The sequence below is a fragment of the Astatotilapia calliptera genome, chromosome 18 (assembly GCF_900246225.1).
Source record: "Astatotilapia calliptera chromosome 18, fAstCal1.2, whole genome shotgun sequence".
In the NCBI taxonomy this organism is placed as follows: Eukaryota; Metazoa; Chordata; class Actinopteri; order Cichliformes; family Cichlidae; genus Astatotilapia; species Astatotilapia calliptera.
In genome coordinates this window covers 24,029,267-24,048,819 of record NC_039319.1, presented here as the reverse complement: position 1 = coordinate 24,048,819, position 19,553 = coordinate 24,029,267, and the positions used below count along the sequence as shown (strand labels likewise).

The 19,553-nt window shown below is 41.0% G+C and overlaps 2 protein-coding genes across 2 annotated transcripts; one reads left to right on the top strand and one right to left on the bottom strand.

The window, feature by feature from the left end:
* Positions 1 to 35: 35 nt before the first annotated feature.
* On the bottom strand, positions 36 to 10,227 carry LOC113010637 (mitochondrial fission factor homolog A-like). The gene is made up of 7 exons (XM_026149810.1): positions 9,978 to 10,227; positions 9,164 to 9,384; positions 8,895 to 9,073; positions 6,321 to 6,412; positions 6,015 to 6,185; positions 1,875 to 1,950; positions 36 to 1,432 (listed from the first exon to the last, which is right to left on the bottom strand). Exons 2-7 carry the CDS (start codon positions 9,378 to 9,380, stop codon positions 1,301 to 1,303), a joined length of 867 nt encoding a protein of 288 aa, XP_026005595.1. The 5' UTR covers positions 9,381 to 9,384; positions 9,978 to 10,227; the 3' UTR covers positions 36 to 1,300.
* Positions 10,228 to 11,298: 1,071 nt separating this feature from the next.
* stk25b (serine/threonine kinase 25b) lies at positions 11,299 to 17,175 on the top strand. Its single transcript, XM_026149773.1, has 11 exons — positions 11,299 to 11,706; positions 12,411 to 12,641; positions 12,740 to 12,796; positions 12,913 to 13,021; positions 14,573 to 14,730; positions 14,857 to 15,042; positions 15,459 to 15,604; positions 15,718 to 15,823; positions 15,904 to 15,975; positions 16,601 to 16,737; positions 16,832 to 17,175. Exons 1-11 carry the CDS (start codon positions 11,677 to 11,679, stop codon positions 16,869 to 16,871), a joined length of 1,272 nt encoding a protein of 423 aa, XP_026005558.1. The 5' UTR covers positions 11,299 to 11,676; the 3' UTR covers positions 16,872 to 17,175.
* The last annotated feature ends 2,378 nt before the right edge of the window (positions 17,176 to 19,553 follow it).

Below are 19,553 nucleotides of genomic sequence, written 5' to 3'. Positions count from 1 at the left end.
AGAGTGTTGGAGTCAGCGCTGAACACACACACGGCTGAAACTGACATCCATCTTTTATTACAGCAAACATATTTACAAACATCAAGTGTATTCTTATATTACAAAATAATTTAAAGTTTTAACTCCAACATCCAGCTTTAAGTGAGACATGTAGGTACAGACTTCAAAGAAAAACTAACAGCAACTCTTTGCTGACACCTCAGTAGTATATGTGATAAATAAACCTGCGTTAAATACATATTTATATTACTATCAAAATAAAATGGGTTTTTTTTGTTTTTTTAATAATTTCAACCAGATCGACCTCTTCTCATTGGACGATCACACACACACTGGCTCTTTGTATCACACTAAATTATGTATAAAATGTCATATTCCATGTTTTAATATTGCAGGTGACTTAGTGGGAACAAAGATGAGTTAACAGCATGGAAAAACAGCACTTCACAGTACCCTACCCTTGTTACTTTGGTTAGCAAATAATCAAGATGACAACCCCTAGACAAAAACGTTAAAATAAATAACATTAAAGACAGATTAGACAGGCTATTCAAATGCTGTAATGTACACAAGAAGTTTTTCCAGTAACGAAGGGTCAGCGTTATGGCATCTTTAGAGTCAATCGGTTCAGTTTGACACTTCTGGAAGAATGGTAGTTTATGACCTGCTTTCAACAGAAAAGTCAGGTTCAGTTTTGCAACTATGGTTCCCAAAACATTTGTCACTTATCTAATAATTTGTTCAGGTTAAAAGATTTCATTTACACAACTGTAACACCAGTTCATTATGTGCAATGGATTTGTCAAGTTTAGAGGTGCAAACAGTAATATTTGCATAAACTATTTATCAGTAGGAGCTGACAGTTGTTTGTGTAATTTGTACCGTATTTCATTTACGGCTGATCCAAACCAACCAAAAATATAGGTTTGACAGTGGAGTAAACTTCACAAATAGGACACATGCTGGAGATAGCATTACCTTAACTGGAGTGGTTGTTGTTGCTGCTAAATCGTTCAGCTGCATTGTCATTGTGCTTTAGCTTTCCAGTCATTCGGCAGTTTATAAAAAAATCATTTACTTCTAATTTTAGTGCTGCGAGACACTAGGCCCACGATTACTGTGAAATTCTGTCACATCGACTTGACAAACAGAAAACAATGTTTTTCTGGCTCATGTTTTACCTCATGAGTGCCGAGGCTGACCTGTTTAGGATAAACCTCCATACAGAATTTGCTATAAATCAGTGATCACGTCTTTAACAGGGAACTGCTTTGGTTTCCAGTGTTTTGGGAGACTCCATCTAGCGACGGAACCAGATCCAGGTGTTAATGAGCCAGAAAGCTACGGTGGCAGAATACAGGATCACCTCTCGCTTTGAGCGTTCTTTGTTTTCTTCCTCCAACAGCTGCAGACGCCGATTCAACTTCACAATCTGAAAAAAAACATTTTTTTTTAAAAAACATTTTAAAAAAGGCGAAACACTCCCTGTACTGGGCCTAACTAAGATTTACTGAAACATGTGCAGAGAAATCTCCACATTTGGCTGTGTTTCATTGCAGTGCACAGAGAAATATAGCCACTAACAATTAAACAATACTCCCACTCTCAAATAAAATCTCTGTATACCTTTTTACTTCTTCAGTTAGTATTTGTGTTCCTTATTTTTATTTATTTAGAGTCGAGGGTCTAATAACTGTAACTGAACACTTGCTGCGTGCAGCTCTGTCGGCATCCTTCAAAAGGAGCCATATCTATACATTATATCAGAGTTTACCGTAAACCTGAAAGTAAGATAAATACATTGGGACAATACATAAATTATGCATCACCTGCCCCTTTTCATTCATGCAGAAAGCAAGCATATGAGACATTACCTGTCGTCTCAGTGAGGAGGCATCCACTAAGCCGGACTCATCAGGGTTTAAATCGAGGGCCAGATCCAGGTGTGTCCTGTGGAGATGAACACATCTTCATTCAGGCCCTTAATGAGGGATTCGATGATTTTGTGACCAGTATTCAACTTGATGCCTACTCACTATATACCCGCAGATCACATTCACCTATGACTGCTGGCCTCAGCCATAGGTGAATGTGCTCAGCTTCATATGTTAATCTGATTGAATTTGTGCTTAAAACAGTGTGGTAAAGGGCTCACAGACTTTGAAACAATGACACACAACAACAACAAACAGCTATGATCAAATTGTTCTTTTAAAAGTTGGTTCATCCCTGGTAATAACATTTATATTTGACTTCTTTCTCAGCTCAGAAACTGAACACATTACAAAGATGTTCTTGTATTAAAACTTTAACCCCAATTCCAAAAGGCTGGGACGCTGTGTAAAATATAAAGCAAAGTGCAATGATTTGCAAATCCCAGAAAACCATTTTTTATTCACAACAGAACATAGAAAACATGTCAAATGTTCCAACAAACTCATTTAAAAAAAAAAAAAAAAAAAACTGGCTCAGTTTGTGTTCGACGGCAGCAACACATCCTAATAAAGTTGAGACAGCGTCAACAAAAGGCTGGAAATGTAAGTGGTACTAAACAGAAACCGTTGGAGGAACTACTCATTATCATTTTAAAAAATCTGACATTCTGACAAAAATCTCCAATCAAGTCAAACAGCTGAAAATCAATACAGAATTTCAGGCAGCACTGCATTAAAAACAGACATGTCATGGGAATCACAGCTTGGGCTCAGGAACACTTAAAATCACTGTGTGTAATTCACCATTACATTCACAAAAGTAACTTAAGGCAGAAGTGGAAACCTGTGATCAGGTGAAAAACTTGAAATTCCACTTGGAAAACAAGGATGCCACCTCCACTGGACTAAAGAGGAGAGGGACCAACTGGCTTATCATCAACTTTCAGTTTACAAGCCTGCATCTCTGATGGTATGGAGTTGCATCAGTGCCTATGGAACTGGCAGCTTGCACATGTGGAAAGGCACAGTTACAGCTAAAAGGTATATACAGGTATTTGGGCAACATATGCTCCCATCCAGATAATATCTTTTTCAGAGAATGCTTGTTTACTTCAGCAAGACGATGCTAAACCAGTGTTGAACTGACTGGAAACATTTGGAGCATCATGAAATGAAAAATGTGACACAGGAGACCCAGGACTGCTGAGCAACTAGAATCCTCTATCAGACAAGAATGGGACAACTTTCCTCTCCCAAAAGTGCAGTAACTGCTGTCCTCAATCACCAGAAATTTACATGCTGTTATTAAGAGAAGAGGGATGCTACACAGTGATAAACATGACCCTGTCTCAACCGTTTGGTTTTTTTAACGTGTTGCTGCCATCAAATTCAAAATGAACTAATTGTGGCGGAGGTGTGGTTCCCCCTGGCTCAGCTGCAGGGAAGGCATGGTGCAGTGAGCTCAAGGGGCAGTACCAGAGAGGTTGGAGGGACAGGTAAAGGTTATTAATCTAATGAGGTCTTCCCTTCTTTATAGTGATGTCGAAGACCAGAAGGAGAGACGCGTGTGTGAGGTCAGGTGAAAAGCTGACCGTGCTGAGACACTGGTGCCACACTTAAACACTAGGGGTGCAACGATACTCGTATCGATATTGAACCGTTCGATACAGTGCTTTCGGTTCGGTACGCATATGTATCGAACAATACAAAATTTTTAATTTATTTTATCAACTTTCCTTCTGACGATGCTGTCTGTGTTGAGCGCTCAGTGGATCTGCGCTCGACAGTGCAGCCTAGGCGGAGTAGTCGAACGCACATTCACTGAGCGCAGGAAAATATATGTCAATGCTTTTGCATTCTTTCGGAAATGTAGCTGGGTAATTATGTCATTGGCATCGGTGAGCCACTGTCAATATGTGACATATTGAAATCGCGTTTGAATTTGCGCTTGTTTTTTGCTTTCACTTTGCAATCGCACGAACTGTGTTAGAGAGCAACAGCACTGATTGCGAGACAGAAGTTAAGATCTCCTTGCAACATGGCAAAAAAATGGCAACCTCCCCCACCCTCATTCAGATCTGGCGTTTGGAATTATTTTGGTTTTCATGTGACGTATGACCCTGAAGGTAAGCGAGTCATGGACTAAAGTAAAACAGTATGTTGGATGTGCCACGCAATGCTCAATTACATGGGTGGGAACTAGTGTGTTAGCGCAGTTAGCTCGTTAACGTGTTGGCCGTCCAGCCCCATGCACGGAGCGATCCGCGGTAGCTCGTTAACGGAGATTTGCCGTGTTGTGGCATTAACGTCATTTCAACGAGATTTACGCTGACAGCACTAGTGGGAACACAACGAATATGACTGCACATTTACTCTGACATCATCCTAGTGCAAAGACAAGTGAAAGCAGACAAAAACAACAAGCATGCATGCTACAAATTTACCCGAGTCATTTAGACAGCGTTAGCACTTGATTCTCCTTATGGGGACCTGATATGTTTAATATGCTGCTGAGAATATAGCCCAGAAGAAGCGTATAGTATAGCTTTTATTTTGGAAAGAGCCATTTCTCTGTAATAAACTCTCTTTTCCAAAGATGAGTGATTCCTCAATCAGATATAGGGCTCGCAAAATCGCTAGCCCGACGTCCCGGAGCTAGCGATTTTTCCAGTCGGGCTACCAAAATCTATCTCTGCCCTGCCCGTCGGGCTATTGTAGGAAGGAAAATATATGTCAATGCTTTTGCATTCTTTCAGAAATGTAGCTGGGTAATTATGTCATTGGCATCGGTGAGCCACTGTCAATATGTGACATATTGAAATCGCGTTTGAATTTGCGCTTGTTTTTTGCTTTCACTTTGCAATCGCACGAACTGTGTTAGAGAGCGACAGCACTGATTGGTGAGTGATGATAATTTGCGCACCAATTCCTCTGACATCGTCTTATTAATCGTTAGCTTACTAGCAAACATGACAAGTGAAATCTCCAGCAGCTTAAACATGTGAGAGGTTGATCGCGCAGAGAATCGCTGAGCTTATGTGAGTGCGTGTGTAAAAGCAGCAGGATATATATTTTAGTTCTGCTGAGCCAAATAAGACAGGTCAGGGTGAAGAAGTGACAGCCAAAGAAAAGCTTACCAAATCAGACTATAAGGCAAAAAGAAAGTGCAGCTTTATGGTTTCATGGACAAAAGAATTTCTGTGGCTGCAATATGACGAGCTATATAACCAGGGCTGCACATAAGTGGTCCGCAGGTGCGCATTCGCTATCAAAATAAAAAACACGCACAAGAAAAGAAGTTAATATTATATAATTATACAATATTATACTTTAATGTATAATATTGTAAAGGAAACAAAACAGGAAACAAAACATAAATCAAAAATTGCTCTCTTTTTTATTCGGGCTACTTAAATTTTGTTTTGGGCTACCAAAAACTGAAGAGTCCCTGCCCAAAGGGCTACCAGGGATTTTGAAATTTTGCGAGCCCTGAGATATATTTTTTTTATTACTTTTTTGTTTCAGCAACATAAAATCTAAAAACTGTACTTTTGAGTTAAAATATATATTTATAATTTTAATAAATAACAAATTAAAAAGGCATGAACATTTTTTTGTATCGAAAAAATATCGAACCGTGACACCAAAGTATCGAACCGAACCGAACCGTGAATTTTGTGTATCGTTGCACCCCTATTAAACACACATGTTTGAGATTTTCAAGTCATTGCATTCGATTTATTTATTTATTTAGCAGTGACCCAACTTTTTTGGAATTGGGCTCGTATTTGCTATTTGCTGAAGTCACGTTAAGGAAAAATAATTATTATTTCTTTCTTGTGAACTAAAGTCGTCAAACATGTAAGTTACACATTGAACAAAGGGGGATGTACACAAGTCAGGACGTCAGGAGTGTGACGTATGAGAGTTTTAAATGTCACTTCTTTTAATAAGAAACTCATGCTCATGACTTTTTCCTGAATTTCCCCACAACAATCATCTGTTTCTTTAACAATCTTTCTTAGTGCAAAGATTTGTAATAAATTCAGCCAAAAAGAAATGAATAAAGAAAAAACATACCTGCGATGGCTGTCATCGAGGACCTCAAGGACCTGCTGGTAAGCACGGCGTGTTGTTGACTGGATGTACGACAGGAGCCCAGCAGCTGTAAACAGGTTGATGTTTGCATCCTCGGGGGAACAGAGGGGAGGACACAAACGGACTGGGGGGGCAGAAGGGGAAGGGGTTACACTGGCAGGGAGATAGGTGGGGAGAAACATTAAAAGAAAGAAGACATTTTTATAAATCAACCAAGAGTGAAAGAAAGCTTTACATTGGAAAGGCAGCGGTGGGGAAGCAGCGTTTCAAACGTGGCTGTGGTCGTACCTTACATCGCCTCTGCTGATCTGACTGCTGTGACGGCCGGATACGTTCTCACTCGCGCTGCGCTCCCTTCGAGGCCGACCATGAAAGCTGGCCTGTTGTTAAATACAAATTTGAAATAACATTAAGCTCAGTTTGTAGCAACGCATGATTGCTGATTGATGAACCACACTTAGTTCAGCCAAACTGACTGGAAAAATAATTTTTGGCCACCTGATTGACGTTTTTCCTACAGAAGAATGTGTGATTATTAATGACTCTTCACCAATTACCAATGCATTATTTTTCTATTGTGTCTTAAGAACCACAAACCATATTCCATGGAGAAATCAAAATGGGAAGAAGTGCAGCATAGCACAAAGACAGTCCTTAAAGCTAAAAAATAAATAAATAATCACGTTCAGTTTTCATTGCGTCTCATAAATCCCACGACTCCAGGCAGTTTTTGTAAAAAAATGTCAGCAACACCTTCAAGACCACCATCAAGGAATATCTAAACTGATATTACTAATAAAGTAGAAATAATGCTGTGGGGGGGGGAATCTTTCACTTTAGATGTGTAATATATGGTACTGCAACCATGTCCATTTGCATAAACATTTCCCTAAAGTTGGGATTTGCAGGACTATTTGACTAGACAACTACTCTTCGCTATTATCACACGTACTAGTAGTGTAATCTAAATTGTTTTAAATTTTGATTGAAGCCAAATGCAGGTAAATTGCTATGCAGCCACCTGCCATCAGATGGCGCATCGTTGTTGAGAAAGGCCATAAATCTGCTCATCTCGGCCTGATCTCTTTGTTAACACTATTACTGTTTTTTTAAAGGCAAAAGAATGAGATTGCTGATACAAGCAGTGAAAATGTGCCTTCTCCAAAAGGTCAGTGGGCACTTCCTTAGCAATAGAATGAGGAGTTCAGTCATTTGGGAGGGGCTCAGAGTAGAGCCGCTGCTCCTCCACATCAAAAGCATCCAGCTGAGGAGGACGCCTCCTGGGTAAGGTGCTCTGCTGGTCATTTCCTAATGGGAGGAGGCCCTGGGGTAGAACCAGGACCTGCTGTACAGACTATATTTAATCACCTGGCCTGGGAGGGGGGTGGCTGGATTATTTGTTGTTTTGTTATTTTAGATTTTAACTTTTATTAAAATTCATGACAACCACTGTCATGAATTTTTGAACAGCGTGCATCATTCATAATGATCGACAAAATGCACCACATTTTTCTGTTTAACTCATTGGTTTTTCTGCTGTTAATTTGTCACATTTTAATAATACGTGAACTTGCCTTTGTAGTAATGCATTTATATATTATATTTAACATAGGTTTAAGTGTTTTTCCTTCTTCGTAGTCTGGAGTGTAACATGTAACGTTGATAATGCACGATGCGAGGTGCCGTACAATTAAGCAGCATGATTCATAAATCCATCCATCCACCCATTCGCTTCCACTTATCCTTTTCCGGGGGGCGCTGGAGCCTATTCCAGCTGTCATAGGGCGAAAGGCGGGGTACACCCTGGACAGGTCGCCAGTCTGTCGCAGGGCTAACACACAGGGACAGACAACCATTCACACTCACTCTGACATTCACACCTAGTGGCAATTTGGATTATCCAATTAACCTATCCCCACAAGCTGCATGTCTTTGGACGGTGGGAGGAAGCCGGAGTACCCGGAGAGAACCCACGCAAACACGGGGAGAACATGCAAACTCCACACAGAAAGACCCCAGCCTGATGGTGGAATTGAACTCAGGACCACCTTGCTGTGCGGCAACAGTGCTAACCACCGTGCCACCGTGCTGATTCATAAATCAAGAATGGGATTTATGATTTAAAACTCTTTTGTTTAGAGTTTTAGACCTTATACAGTTCTCAAATATAACTTGATATCTGAGTTTTAGACGAGTCAGTTAATCACATTTTTATCCCCTGTTCATTTGACTAAGAAATTAGTTACCAGGACTATCCCTACGCTATAAATAGTGTGCAAACATGTTTATGTGCCGTCTTCCAAAATCCCAATTGCATTAGTCAAATGCTGATTGACTGACAAGTGGGCTGGAACAGGGAAGGGAGCGGCAATGGAGTTCACTAGGAATGGGAGGATTGTGAGGAAAAAAAAAAAATAATAAAAAAAAAATAAAAAATAAAAAAAAAATAAAAAAATCACAGACCAAAAGATAGCGCATGAGAAGTACAGACAGTGGGTGCAGTGAATACTTTACATTGTTTAACACTCAGTACCACTTCAGCTCTTTGTAGATTATAACTTCACTCTTCTCAGCAGCTGACTGACATACCAACAACAGCACAAGCAAAAGTAGCCCGCAGACCGGTTGTACCACATATTTTGTACAGTGCCTCAATCGACAATAGACACTCTCTGCAAGTAGACAAGCCAATAAAGTGCCAGCATAGTCCCAATGCACTAACACGGCTGAACCATAATTTCAGCATAAGGCAAATATAGTATACCACTACATTATGGATCCACTTAAAGTTTTGAATATAATGAGAGAAGAAAATTCAATATTCTGAGAAGGAAGCTGAGATTACTCTGAAAGAAAACGTACCGCTTGGCTGGGATTGCGCTGCGAGTTGACAGTTTGGTCTGTTTCAAGCGAATCCAGAGGCTGCTCGGTAAGGGTGAGGACACGTGGAGGGGCCTTCATGTTCAGGAGGTCCACAGGAGGAATGGACTGAATCAGATCCAAGTCTCTTGGACATGCAAATCGAGGATCCCCTTCATCCCCTACAGAAAAATTGGCCATGAAATTTTTATACAGCATATACATGTTTTAAACATAATACCTCAAACATGACTGCCAACTGTCATCCTCACCTGCAACAACAATCCTCTCAGGAACCTGCATCAGAGCTGTGTGAGTGGGCAAAGGCTGCTGAAGTGGTATGGATCCCGCTTGGCTCTCTGGGGCCACTTTGAGGGTCTCTGGGATTCGCATGCGCTGGCTGATGCCCTCTGTATACTCCAGCTCAAAATGGATGCGATTCATCTCAGCCACCTCTGCAGAGGGGGTATTGAAAGTTGCCCCACTCATCCAGCTGATAACCCACAAAATGGGAAACAAATGAAACGCACAGATACTAACCAAACAGTGTGGGTGTGACTGCAGCTAAGAGTTCAAAAATATAAGCTCAACTTAATGCCCCATTTTAAATAACACATCAAGGCTCATATCTTGCCTGACCTTTTTATTACATGCCAATTTACAATAAAACACATGCTGCAGTTAACCCTGAATTTAGCCAATTAGCTCAGTAGCAAATGGTGCTACCTAAACTTTAAACACGATCATTAGCCCGTGCAAAAAGCATCTGCTCCAGACGGTGTAAGGTAGTGGGTTTAGGTCCAAGCTAATGAGTACACTACGAGAAATAGCATTTCATGTTACGTCGTTACATAACAGCGACATGAGGTGAAGCTGTTGCTGGCACGTCGCTTCAATGTCACTGAGTGAAAATCCACATAAGACGCCATGTCTAGCTTGTATGTTAGCAATCTAGCTTGTCGCTATGCTTGAAAAGCGTTAACAGACGACGCTATCGATTTTAGCTTATTAAACGCTGCGCTGTAAGCCGCTGACTGTCTGCACTGACATGCTGGTTAGCCAGAGGTCTGTCCTGTCAATACTCACCGTTATGGTTTTACCACCTGGGTTTAAACTGACATGCGCCAACACGCTGTTCGGGCTGTCATACAAATAGCATCAGGGGCTCCTCAAAGGACCAACCGAGACGGACTCAGCGAAAGCTCTCAACGCTTCTAGTTAGTGTGGGTGTAGCTGTTAACGCTACCCCGCGTGACCGCCGGGGCGGTTACTATGAAGTGCACCGAGAGCCGCAGGAGTTGGTGAAAACCAATGGACATTTAAAATTGGCAGTTTAACCTGCTTTATTTACGTAAGTTGGTCGTCTCTTATTTATTTTTATTGTCACATAAGTTAATTTGTCTGAACTGCAAAAATAAAATGTATTTCAAATAAAAGTAGCCAACGTCACGGGAAAAAAAGAAAACAGGGTGGTCAGGGTGACCACATCCCAACAAAGTGTGTGGGGTAAATAGTCTGTGTGTGGGTCACACTAGGGCCGATTAAGATGCGGGACTTTGCTTCAATGTCTGGGTTAAAAATGCACCAACCGGCCAGTTGTTACTGGGGTGTTTTGGTGGCTAGATGGTTTACTTCGAGTGCAGGTTTAAAGTCTGATGGAAATGAAACTTGCATTTTAATGAAGCTGGACCTTTTGTATTGTAGATAGATATTGTAGATTGTCAGCAGTTTCTGGATGATGTCTTTAGGTATGATGTCTATGTATGACAGCTCGTGCATAAAGGTTTGATTAAATAAATAAAAGCAAAACAAAATATAAACATTCATCCATTCAAAAGATATTACTCAGTCTTGTTAATATGTGTGTTGTCGTCTTTGTCCACACTATCCACTGTGCTCAAATTTATACTATTATATCTTCATCACAGAGACAAACACAAAGATTTACTCCCACATAACACTTGTCTGCATATGGTTAATTTGATTTGCCCTAATTTGAATTTCCAGTTCCTCTGCTATCAATCATACGCAGAAAACACACACAATCATTTCCACAAAATGTAATTTAAACTTATTTCAGCTTTAAATTGAATTGAACTTGTTCATTTTCTATTTTTGTATGTAATGAATCCTCATTGGTGTTCTAATGCTGTCTGGCAGCTTGTATGGTATTATGTGAGATATATATATGGGACTTTGGTTAGATCTGAACGTAGGTAAAACCATTTTCCAAGAGATCACGTGTTGTAGTTTTTTAAATTAAAATTGTGAATGTAGTTTTATCTTATTTTAATTTTTGCCGTGTACCGTGTTAAGAAAAAAAACTTGAAAGGTTTGAAGAAGCGTGTCTCTGAAGCATGGAGAAATACAACTCCCACAATTCCAACGAATTTAAGAAAAAAACGCGCATGCGTTCTCGAGCTGGGCCATTATTTTGTCCTCCTCAAGCTTCAATTGAACAACGGGCTAAGCGCTCCTTGAAATGAATTAATTATTAATTCACGGAAAGAGCTATTTTTCTCCTCTATTTCGGACCACCGACACTCATGGAGTCTCTCGGTCAGTAGCTCGGCTGCTCAGTCCTCCGTTTTACCCGGAGGCCGAAAACAGTGCGCGGAGTGACAGCCCCGTTAAAGCCTGCAGACTGGCTGTTTATCTAGTTGGCTAGCCAGCCTAGCTAGCTTCCTAGACAGATACGAGGGGAGAAAAAACCCGAAAGGACAATTTATTGACTTTTGAAAGACAGGACTGTGGCCGTCCCTGTCCCGTCCAACCAGCCGAGGGGATGGCACACCTTCGAGACATGCAGAACCAGGTAAAGAAATGATCTTTTCTTCAACTGTCACCTCCCTGCTTCTTATCCAAGACCAGCCGAACCCCCATGGCTTTTCAGGCTTTCCATGAATAACCCGGGTGGTGGGCTAGGCCATAAAAGCAAGTGTTAATATGCACAGATGTGAATTTATGTATATATAATGTTCTTGTCGGTGTCACAGTCAGGTGTACAATTGACTGCCATCAACAAATGACAAATATGTAATAATAATCTCTGATCTTGTATGAGTGTGTAATGACATTTTATTTTTTCAGAGTTGGGCGTTTAGAGTTAAGTCTTTATTAAGATAATATTTTTTGCACTTAGTGACTTCTTTGAAGGCGTTTTTGTTCGCAAATCATTGCTCATTTCCTGCTGTTATGGAGAGACAAAACCACTGAACTTTCAGGAGTCACACTTCTTAAATTACATCCTGGCACAAAGCTCGATCTAGAGTCTAGTTAATTGTATAGGGATGTGACTGAATAGATGGGCACTGACATAGATAAGAAGGTTAATTCTAAATCATATTTTATATTTGGGCAGCGCATGCAAACACTATAATATGGAGATAAGGGACAACTGTGAACATGGCTTCTGTGTTGAGACTCGCCCACTCATAAGCACACACATTAAACTACAGGGGGTTGTCACTGTGGTATATACTCTGTACTTAAATCCCTCTTTTGCTCTCACTGGGCCAGAATACTCGGTTGGACCCTGAGGAGTACTTCACCAAGCAGGAGCGGATCGGCAAGGGTTCGTTTGGAGAGGTCTACAAAGGCATCAACAACCGCACAAAGGAGGTGGTGGCCATTAAAATTATAGACCTGGAGGAGGCAGAGGACGAGATAGAAGACATTCAGCAGGAGATCACGGTGCTGAGCCAGTGCGACAGTCCTTATGTTACAAAGTATTATGGCTCATATCTGAAGGTGAGATAATGTAAATACTGAAGTGATACTTGCCCAGATGCTTAAATATACAAACACATACAGTGGTTTGTTCCTTCAATTGTTTCCTCCTCCCACAGGGAACAAAGCTGTGGATTATCATGGAGTATTTAGGTGGAGGATCTGCTCTGGATCTAGTAAGTAGATTTCTATTTTTATGCAGCTTACAAAGTTTTAGACAACTCCTCCAATAGTGCACTTTTCATACTCGAGAGGGAAAACTCATCTTTTTGTCACACTGTCACCATCCTAGCTCCGTCCAGGACCTCTTGAAGAAACTTACATTGCTACTATACTGAGGGAAATACTAAAGGGGCTGGAGTATCTGCACTCTGAAAGGAAGATTCACAGAGATATCAAAGGTAATGAGCACTCACTTCGATCTTTACGGTGTTCGGTCCTTTTAAATCAAACTCTGGTTCATTTTCCTCCTTGGTGCTGTTTGTTTGTGCAGATGTGAACCCAGTTATCACACTTGGGCACAGACCAAAACAGCCACACAGAGACCCTTTGGAAGAGGTTGTCTTGGTGCAGTTCTAAATGAACTCCAGAATAGTTTATTTATGATGTGAATATGTTCCTGGTAGTTGACCCAAACAAACTACCAGGTTACAAGTTTGAGATTTAAAAAAAAAAAAAAAAAAAACTTCCTGTATTCAAATTCAAATTTTTATTTGTCACGTACACAGTCATACACAGTACGATATGTAGTGAAATGCTTGGACAACTGCTCGTGACCTAAAGAAAACAAAAAAAGGAAAAGGCTATGAATAAGATAGGAAATAAATATGAAAAATTAAAAAGGGTAAATTTAACTAGGAAGGAATAAAATATAAATTAAGGTTAAAAATGAAATAACTGTACAACACAAATTAGAAATTTGTAGGCACGTATGCTTTGTTTTCAGAGATACAGCAAGGTACTAGAGATGTGCAAAGGTCTGTATGGGCTAGCAGCTATCCGTGAAATGAAAGTAAATTCTGTATATTCTCTAATAGTCCAGGACACAGCACCTTCTTTCTATATTTACACATCTGTCCAGTGAGCGGACTGAACATCCTGACGTGTTTTTTTTTTTTTTTTCTCTTTGTGAAAAGATACCAAATCATAGGGAAGAACTCAAAGTTTACAAACTCACCAACTATACCAGAGAAAACAAACTATAGGTGTGAACTCACCCAAAGAGTCTCATAGGTGTCAGCTAACAGCTAACATAGTTGTCAAGTTCTGCGCTGGTACAAACTCGGGTATAATTCAGAGCTGTTTTGTAGTGTACGCTGTTGTGAGTACAAGACTCAATGCTGTGATCCAACGTTTTATGTCAACAACTGAACGCTGTGATTGAGAGCTGCTGCACAGCCGGCCTTAACCAGATGCTGCAGAGAAGAAGTGCACACACTGAAATATGCCAACGAGCTGTGTACATTTTTAACACCATCTGTGAGCTTGAAATCTCACAACATGCTGCGTGTGCGAATTGTATACACTTTTACATATTTTGTGTGTGGAGCCTTTTCTGCTCTGTTCTTTCCTTGTTATAAAAAATGTAACACTTTGTAATTAAGTAATCGCACAAATAAGGAGTTTAAAACTTTGGTGTATTACTCGGTGGGGTGGATTTATTCTCTGTATTATTTGTGTTCTTGTGCTCCTTTTATCTACAGTTGCTTGTGAAATTAAATGCAGCACTCCAGTCTCCAAAATCCAAAATTAATTATTATGATTTTGGATTTCAAAAGTGAGAGTTGGCCTGAATAAGCTGTAACAACATTGTTACTCATTATCTCAGATGTTCTGGCCTCATCTTATTTTTAGCACGTTATATTAACCAGACTGCTGTAACAGATACAAAAAGCAGACCCAGATACTTTAGGTTGTATTTTAACGGTCTGTCTTTTCTGCCTTTCTCCCAGCTGCCAATGTGCTCTTGTCAGAGCAGGGTGATGTGAAGCTGGCAGATTTTGGGGTGGCGGGGCAGCTGACAGACACTCAGATCAAGAGGAACACATTTGTCGGCACGCCTTTCTGGATGGCCCCGGAGGTCATTAAGCAGTCAGCCTACGACTTTAAGGTGAGGCAAACGTTTGTGAACAAGCTGTGTGTACACTGAGAGCATGAAGAGACATCATTTTGTTGTTAACCAATGGGAACTGAATTTTGATGCCTTAAACAGCTCTTTATGTCTTTACCCACTCAGGCTGATATCTGGTCTCTGGGAATCACCGCCATTGAGTTGGCCAAAGGGGAACCCCCCAACTCTGATCTACACCCCATGAGAGTCCTCTTCCTAATCCCCAAAAACACTCCACCCACATTGGAAGGCCCTTACAGCAAACCCTTTAAAGAATTTGTAGAGGCTTGTCTAAATAAAGACCCCCGTTTTGTGAGTAAAACACCAACATACATGAGTATCATACATCTGGTAATAACTGCTGCACTGAGAGAAACTGAACATGAATTCTTTATCCTACCAAGTATTTTGGATTAGCATGTCCGGTCCTTAATAGGAATTAGAGATTGTTCTGGTTGTTTCTCAAATATTCCAACATGATCCAAAGTGCGCTCTTGAAAGGCGCCAAAACCTTTCCAAGTAATTTGACACTGAAGCTTGCTTTAGCATGTGTTTGTAGACAACAGCACTCCAACTTGTATGGGCTGAGTGATATTACCCTTGGTTGTACATTTTTATGCTCCTCATGTTTTTATTCACTACAATATAAAGCACCTTGAGGCAACAGTTGTTGTGATTTGACGCTGTATAAATGGAATTGAATCGAACTGAATTTCTTCTCTGCACAGAGACCAACAGCCAAAGAGCTTCTGAAACACAAGTTTATCACACGTTACACCAAGAAGACAGCTTATCTGACAGAGCTGATTGACCGCTACCGCCGCTGGAAATCAGAGGGACACGGGGAGGAGTCCAGCTCTGACGACTCGGACATGTTAGTCTCAAGAACATCACACTTATTTGCATTAACAATCAGGGTGTATCTGTCAGGGGTATGTTTACTCGTCCTTTCAATCTTCTTCCTCTTCCTGTCCCCGCTTCTTTCAGGGATGCTGATGGTGATGTAGATCAGTGTCCCATGTGGACCTTCCCCACAGTCAGGCCCACTTCTATGAACAAGTTACAGAAGGGCTACACGCACACAGATTCAGAGGTAAGGCAGACTGAGCAGAGACGGAAACACCAGGTCGAATCTTTTTTCCTTTCTTCTTACGCTCTGTTTTCTCTTTGCAGTCAGGAGATTCTGTGAAAAGGCAACCAAAGTCACAGTGCTTGTCTGCTTTGGTAACACCCACCTTCAGAGAGGTAGGCCATACTGCTGCTTTTTATACAATCTCAGATTCATTTAGATAAAATGTAGTAGTCGGAATATTTGCTTGACAATTGAAAGGTCATTAGGGTCCAAAAAGAAGGGCATCCAATGTAAGACTGCCAAATCAAACACGCAGCATTACCTAGTGTGGCGACCCCTTGTGGCAATTAAGCAGCCGACAGCAGCGTTTAGATTCATTTAGACTGGGCGTCGGCAACCTTCAGCATCAAGAGGCATTTTAGCTCCTGCTAGCAAACAGTTGGATAAAAAAAGAAGCACACGTGGGTAACGGGGCACAAACAGGCGGATGAAATTGGGAGAGGATAAATCAATATATATATATAGTAATTGTAACCTGTGACTAACGCGAGCCACAGGTTGCTGACCTCTGATTTAGACAAAGGGCCAACATCATGACACCGTGAATCTCTGCCTTGTTTTTTACCATTAACAGGTAAGAGTGAAGTGGGTCTTGTTATGATATTAATAAAAAGCTTGCCCCCACATAACCTGTTTCATTATATTTACTCTAAACAGAAGGTTTTTTTTTTCTTTTTTTAAGTTTCTCACTGCACGGCATACTAAATCGTTCCTGTTTGATTTTTCCTTTACCACCAGTTGAAGGAGAAGCGGCGGGCAAGTGGCGGCGGAGTAGGAGCCATTGAGGAACTGGAGAATGCCTTCAACCTGGCAGAGGAGTCCTGTCCGGGCATCTCTGACCGTCTCGTTACACATGTGATGGAGAGAGTGTGCAGGTGATGTACCGCCGTCTCAGCCGGGCTGTTTAATATTAAACAGCAAATACACACTTATCTTATTCTGACCTGCTGCTTCATGTCGTTCTTTTAGGTTTTCTTTAAATGGCAACACCACCCCGTCTTCGCGGTGAAAGCCTCGCTGGATGTAACGTGACCCTTCGACCCTTTTTCAGTCCCCCCCAAATCCACACAGCTTCTCAGATAAGGACCACAGACGAATCCCCACCCACCTCCATCCCCTCATACCTGTACACCCTTCCAAGTCCAGCCCCTGAAGAGATCTTTTAATTAGTTATAATTAAATATTTTTACAGTTTTTCTTTATGAGCGGAGAGTATTTAAGACAAAAAAGCCATGACAGTTAGAGCGTTGTGTATCCATGTTAGTGGAAAAAAAACCAACTATAATAAATTCTATGAAAAATGTTCCATTATCTTTGCTGTCATATGTCATTAATTTAACTACTGGCTCGTGTTTCTTTTTTATAGAGGACCTATAATACTTTCCTTTATTTTCTCTCATGTATATGCTGTTACACGCTTGATGCTCAGATTACACTTGGCCAAAGTTTAAGTTTACTGCTCAAAAAGGAACACTTAGTCCTCGCAGTATAACACCAACTCACGTCAGGAGTATCAACCTGGCCAGGCTGGAACCTCAAACCACTGCGAATTCATTTTGTGTGCTTTTAGAAATGAAAATGATAGCGTGATGCTGAGCTTCTGGGCAGTATTTGAGTATTTGGCTGCTTCACCAGCATAAAGTCCAACAGTGGCTCTGGGGATTTCATTCCTGTACTATTCTGTGTTATACTGGGATCATTAAAGGTTACCTTCATTGTTTTGAGCAGTGTAATTACATCAGTGAGCTAAAAAGAGCCCAGACTTAAGACTGCTATCAGTTTCAGACGTTTTTTTCCTACTCTTGATTCTGTATGGTGCATTGCGATATCCTTATTATGGTCTTTTCAGGTACATACATTTAGCTGTCAGCACAGAAGCCCCACCCATGTGCCATACAAGCCTGTGTATGAGAACGATATTGAGAGGAAAGCTGGTTTTAGGGGAGGGTGAAGGAAACGAAGAGGTTGTTTCAAATACAAGATGGTTGAGGATTATTTGTAACAATGATTTCCAAAGATATTGGAATAATGGTCTAAGATGAAAGTATGGACCTAGAAACATAATAGGTTAATCTTAAATACAGTGCAAAAGTCTTGAGTCACCCCTCTTTTCTTTATATTTTGCTCCCAAGGAGCCAGACTTTTGTAATTTCAAAAGTGCTATTGAGCAGTAGTTCTCAAGGACGTCTTTCAAAAACATATTTTGGACCTTGGCTGCTTTTTCAGTCCAGTCCTTGCACCTGTTCATTGCCAGTGGAACGTTTTCTTTTTTTTTTTTAACGACCAGCACCAATGAACCATTCAAGGGCTGCATTTCAACCAGCAGCAATGGGATTGTGTCATAAATGATGGAATTATAAACCAGGAAAAGTCCGATTTTGTTCCAACATGTAACCCTATCTAAAAAGCATAAAGAAGAATAAAGGTACATATTACATTTCATCTTTCAGACTTGCTAGAACTGTTTTTTGCCTTATTGTGTTAATAAAAATGTGTTGCACCTTTTTCTAGTTTTCCTAGAAAACCATGAAGAAATGAGGGGTGGCTCAAGACTTCTGCCAAGTATCAGTATCAGCTTTAACCTAGCCTATACAGGGAGTGCAGAATTATTAGGCAAATGAGTATTTTGTCCACATCATCCTCTTCATGCATGTTGTCTTACTCCAAGCTGTATAGGCTCAAAAGCCTACTACCAATTAAGCATATTAGGTGATGTGCATCTCTGTAATGAGAAGGGGTGTGGTCTAATGACATCAACACCCTATATCAGGTGTGCATAATTATTAGGCAACTTCCTTTCCTTTGGCAAAATGGGTCAAAAGAAGGACTTGACAGGCTCAGAAAAGTCAAAAATAGTGAGATATCTTGCAGAGGGATGCAGCAGTCTCAAAATTGCAAAGCTTCTGAAGCGTGATCATCGAACAATCAAGCGTTTCATTCAAAATAGTCAACAGGGTCGCAAGAAGCGTGTGGAAAAACCAAGGCGCAAAATAACTGCCCATGAACTGAGAAAAGTCAAGCGTGCAGCTGCCAAGATGCCACTTGCCACCAGTTTGGCCATATTTCAGAGCTGCAACATCACTGGAGTGCCCAAAAGCACAAGGTGTGCAATACTCAGAGACATGGCCAAGGTAAGAAAGGCTGAAAGACGACCACCACTGAACAAGACACACAAGCTGAAACGTCAAGACTGGGCCAAGAAATATCTCAAGACTGGTTTTTCTAAGGTTTTATGGACTGATGACATGAGAGTGAGTCTTGATGGGCCAGATGGATGGGCCCGTGGCTGGATTGGTAAAGGGCAGAGAGCTCCAGTCCGACTCAGACGCCAGCAAGGTGGAGGTGGAGTACTGGTTTGGGCTGGTATCATCAAAGATGAGCTTGTGGGGCCTTTTCGGGTTGAGGATGGAGTCAAGCTCAACTCCCAGTCCTACTGCCAGTTTCTGGAAGACACCTTCTTCAAGCAGTGGTACAGGAAGAAGTCCGCATCCTTCAAGAAAAACATGATTTCCATGCAGGACAATGCTCCATCACACGCGTCCAAGTACACCACAGCGTGGCTGGCAAGAAAGGGTATAAAAGAAGAAAAACGAATGACATGGCCTCCTTGTTCACCTGATCTGAACCCCATTGAGAACCTGTGGTCCATCATCAAATGTGAGATTTACAAGGAGGGAAAACAGTACACCTC

Excerpts from the sequence above, each read along its gene's own strand:
- stk25b (XM_026149773.1), top strand. The coding sequence starts at position 11,677 with ATGGCACACCTTCGAGACATGCAGAACCAG. Across the intron at positions 15,605-15,717 it reads AGCTCTGACGACTCGGACAT|GGATGCTGATGGTGATGTAG; the intron begins GTTAGTCTCAAG and ends CGCTTCTTTCAG. Across the intron at positions 16,738-16,831 it reads GTGATGGAGAGAGTGTGCAG|GTTTTCTTTAAATGGCAACA; the intron begins GTGATGTACCGC and ends TCGTTCTTTTAG.
- LOC113010637 (XM_026149810.1), bottom strand. The coding sequence starts at position 9,380 with ATGAGTGGGGCAACTTTCAATACCCCCTCTGCAGAGGTGGCTGAGATG. Across the intron at positions 6,413-8,894 it reads AGCGCAATCCCAGCCAAGCG|GCCAGCTTTCATGGTCGGCC; the intron begins GTACGTTTTCTT and ends ATTTAACAACAG. Across the intron at positions 1,951-6,014 it reads CTCGATGACAGCCATCGCAG|GACACACCTGGATCTGGCCC; the intron begins GTATGTTTTTTC and ends TCATCTCCACAG.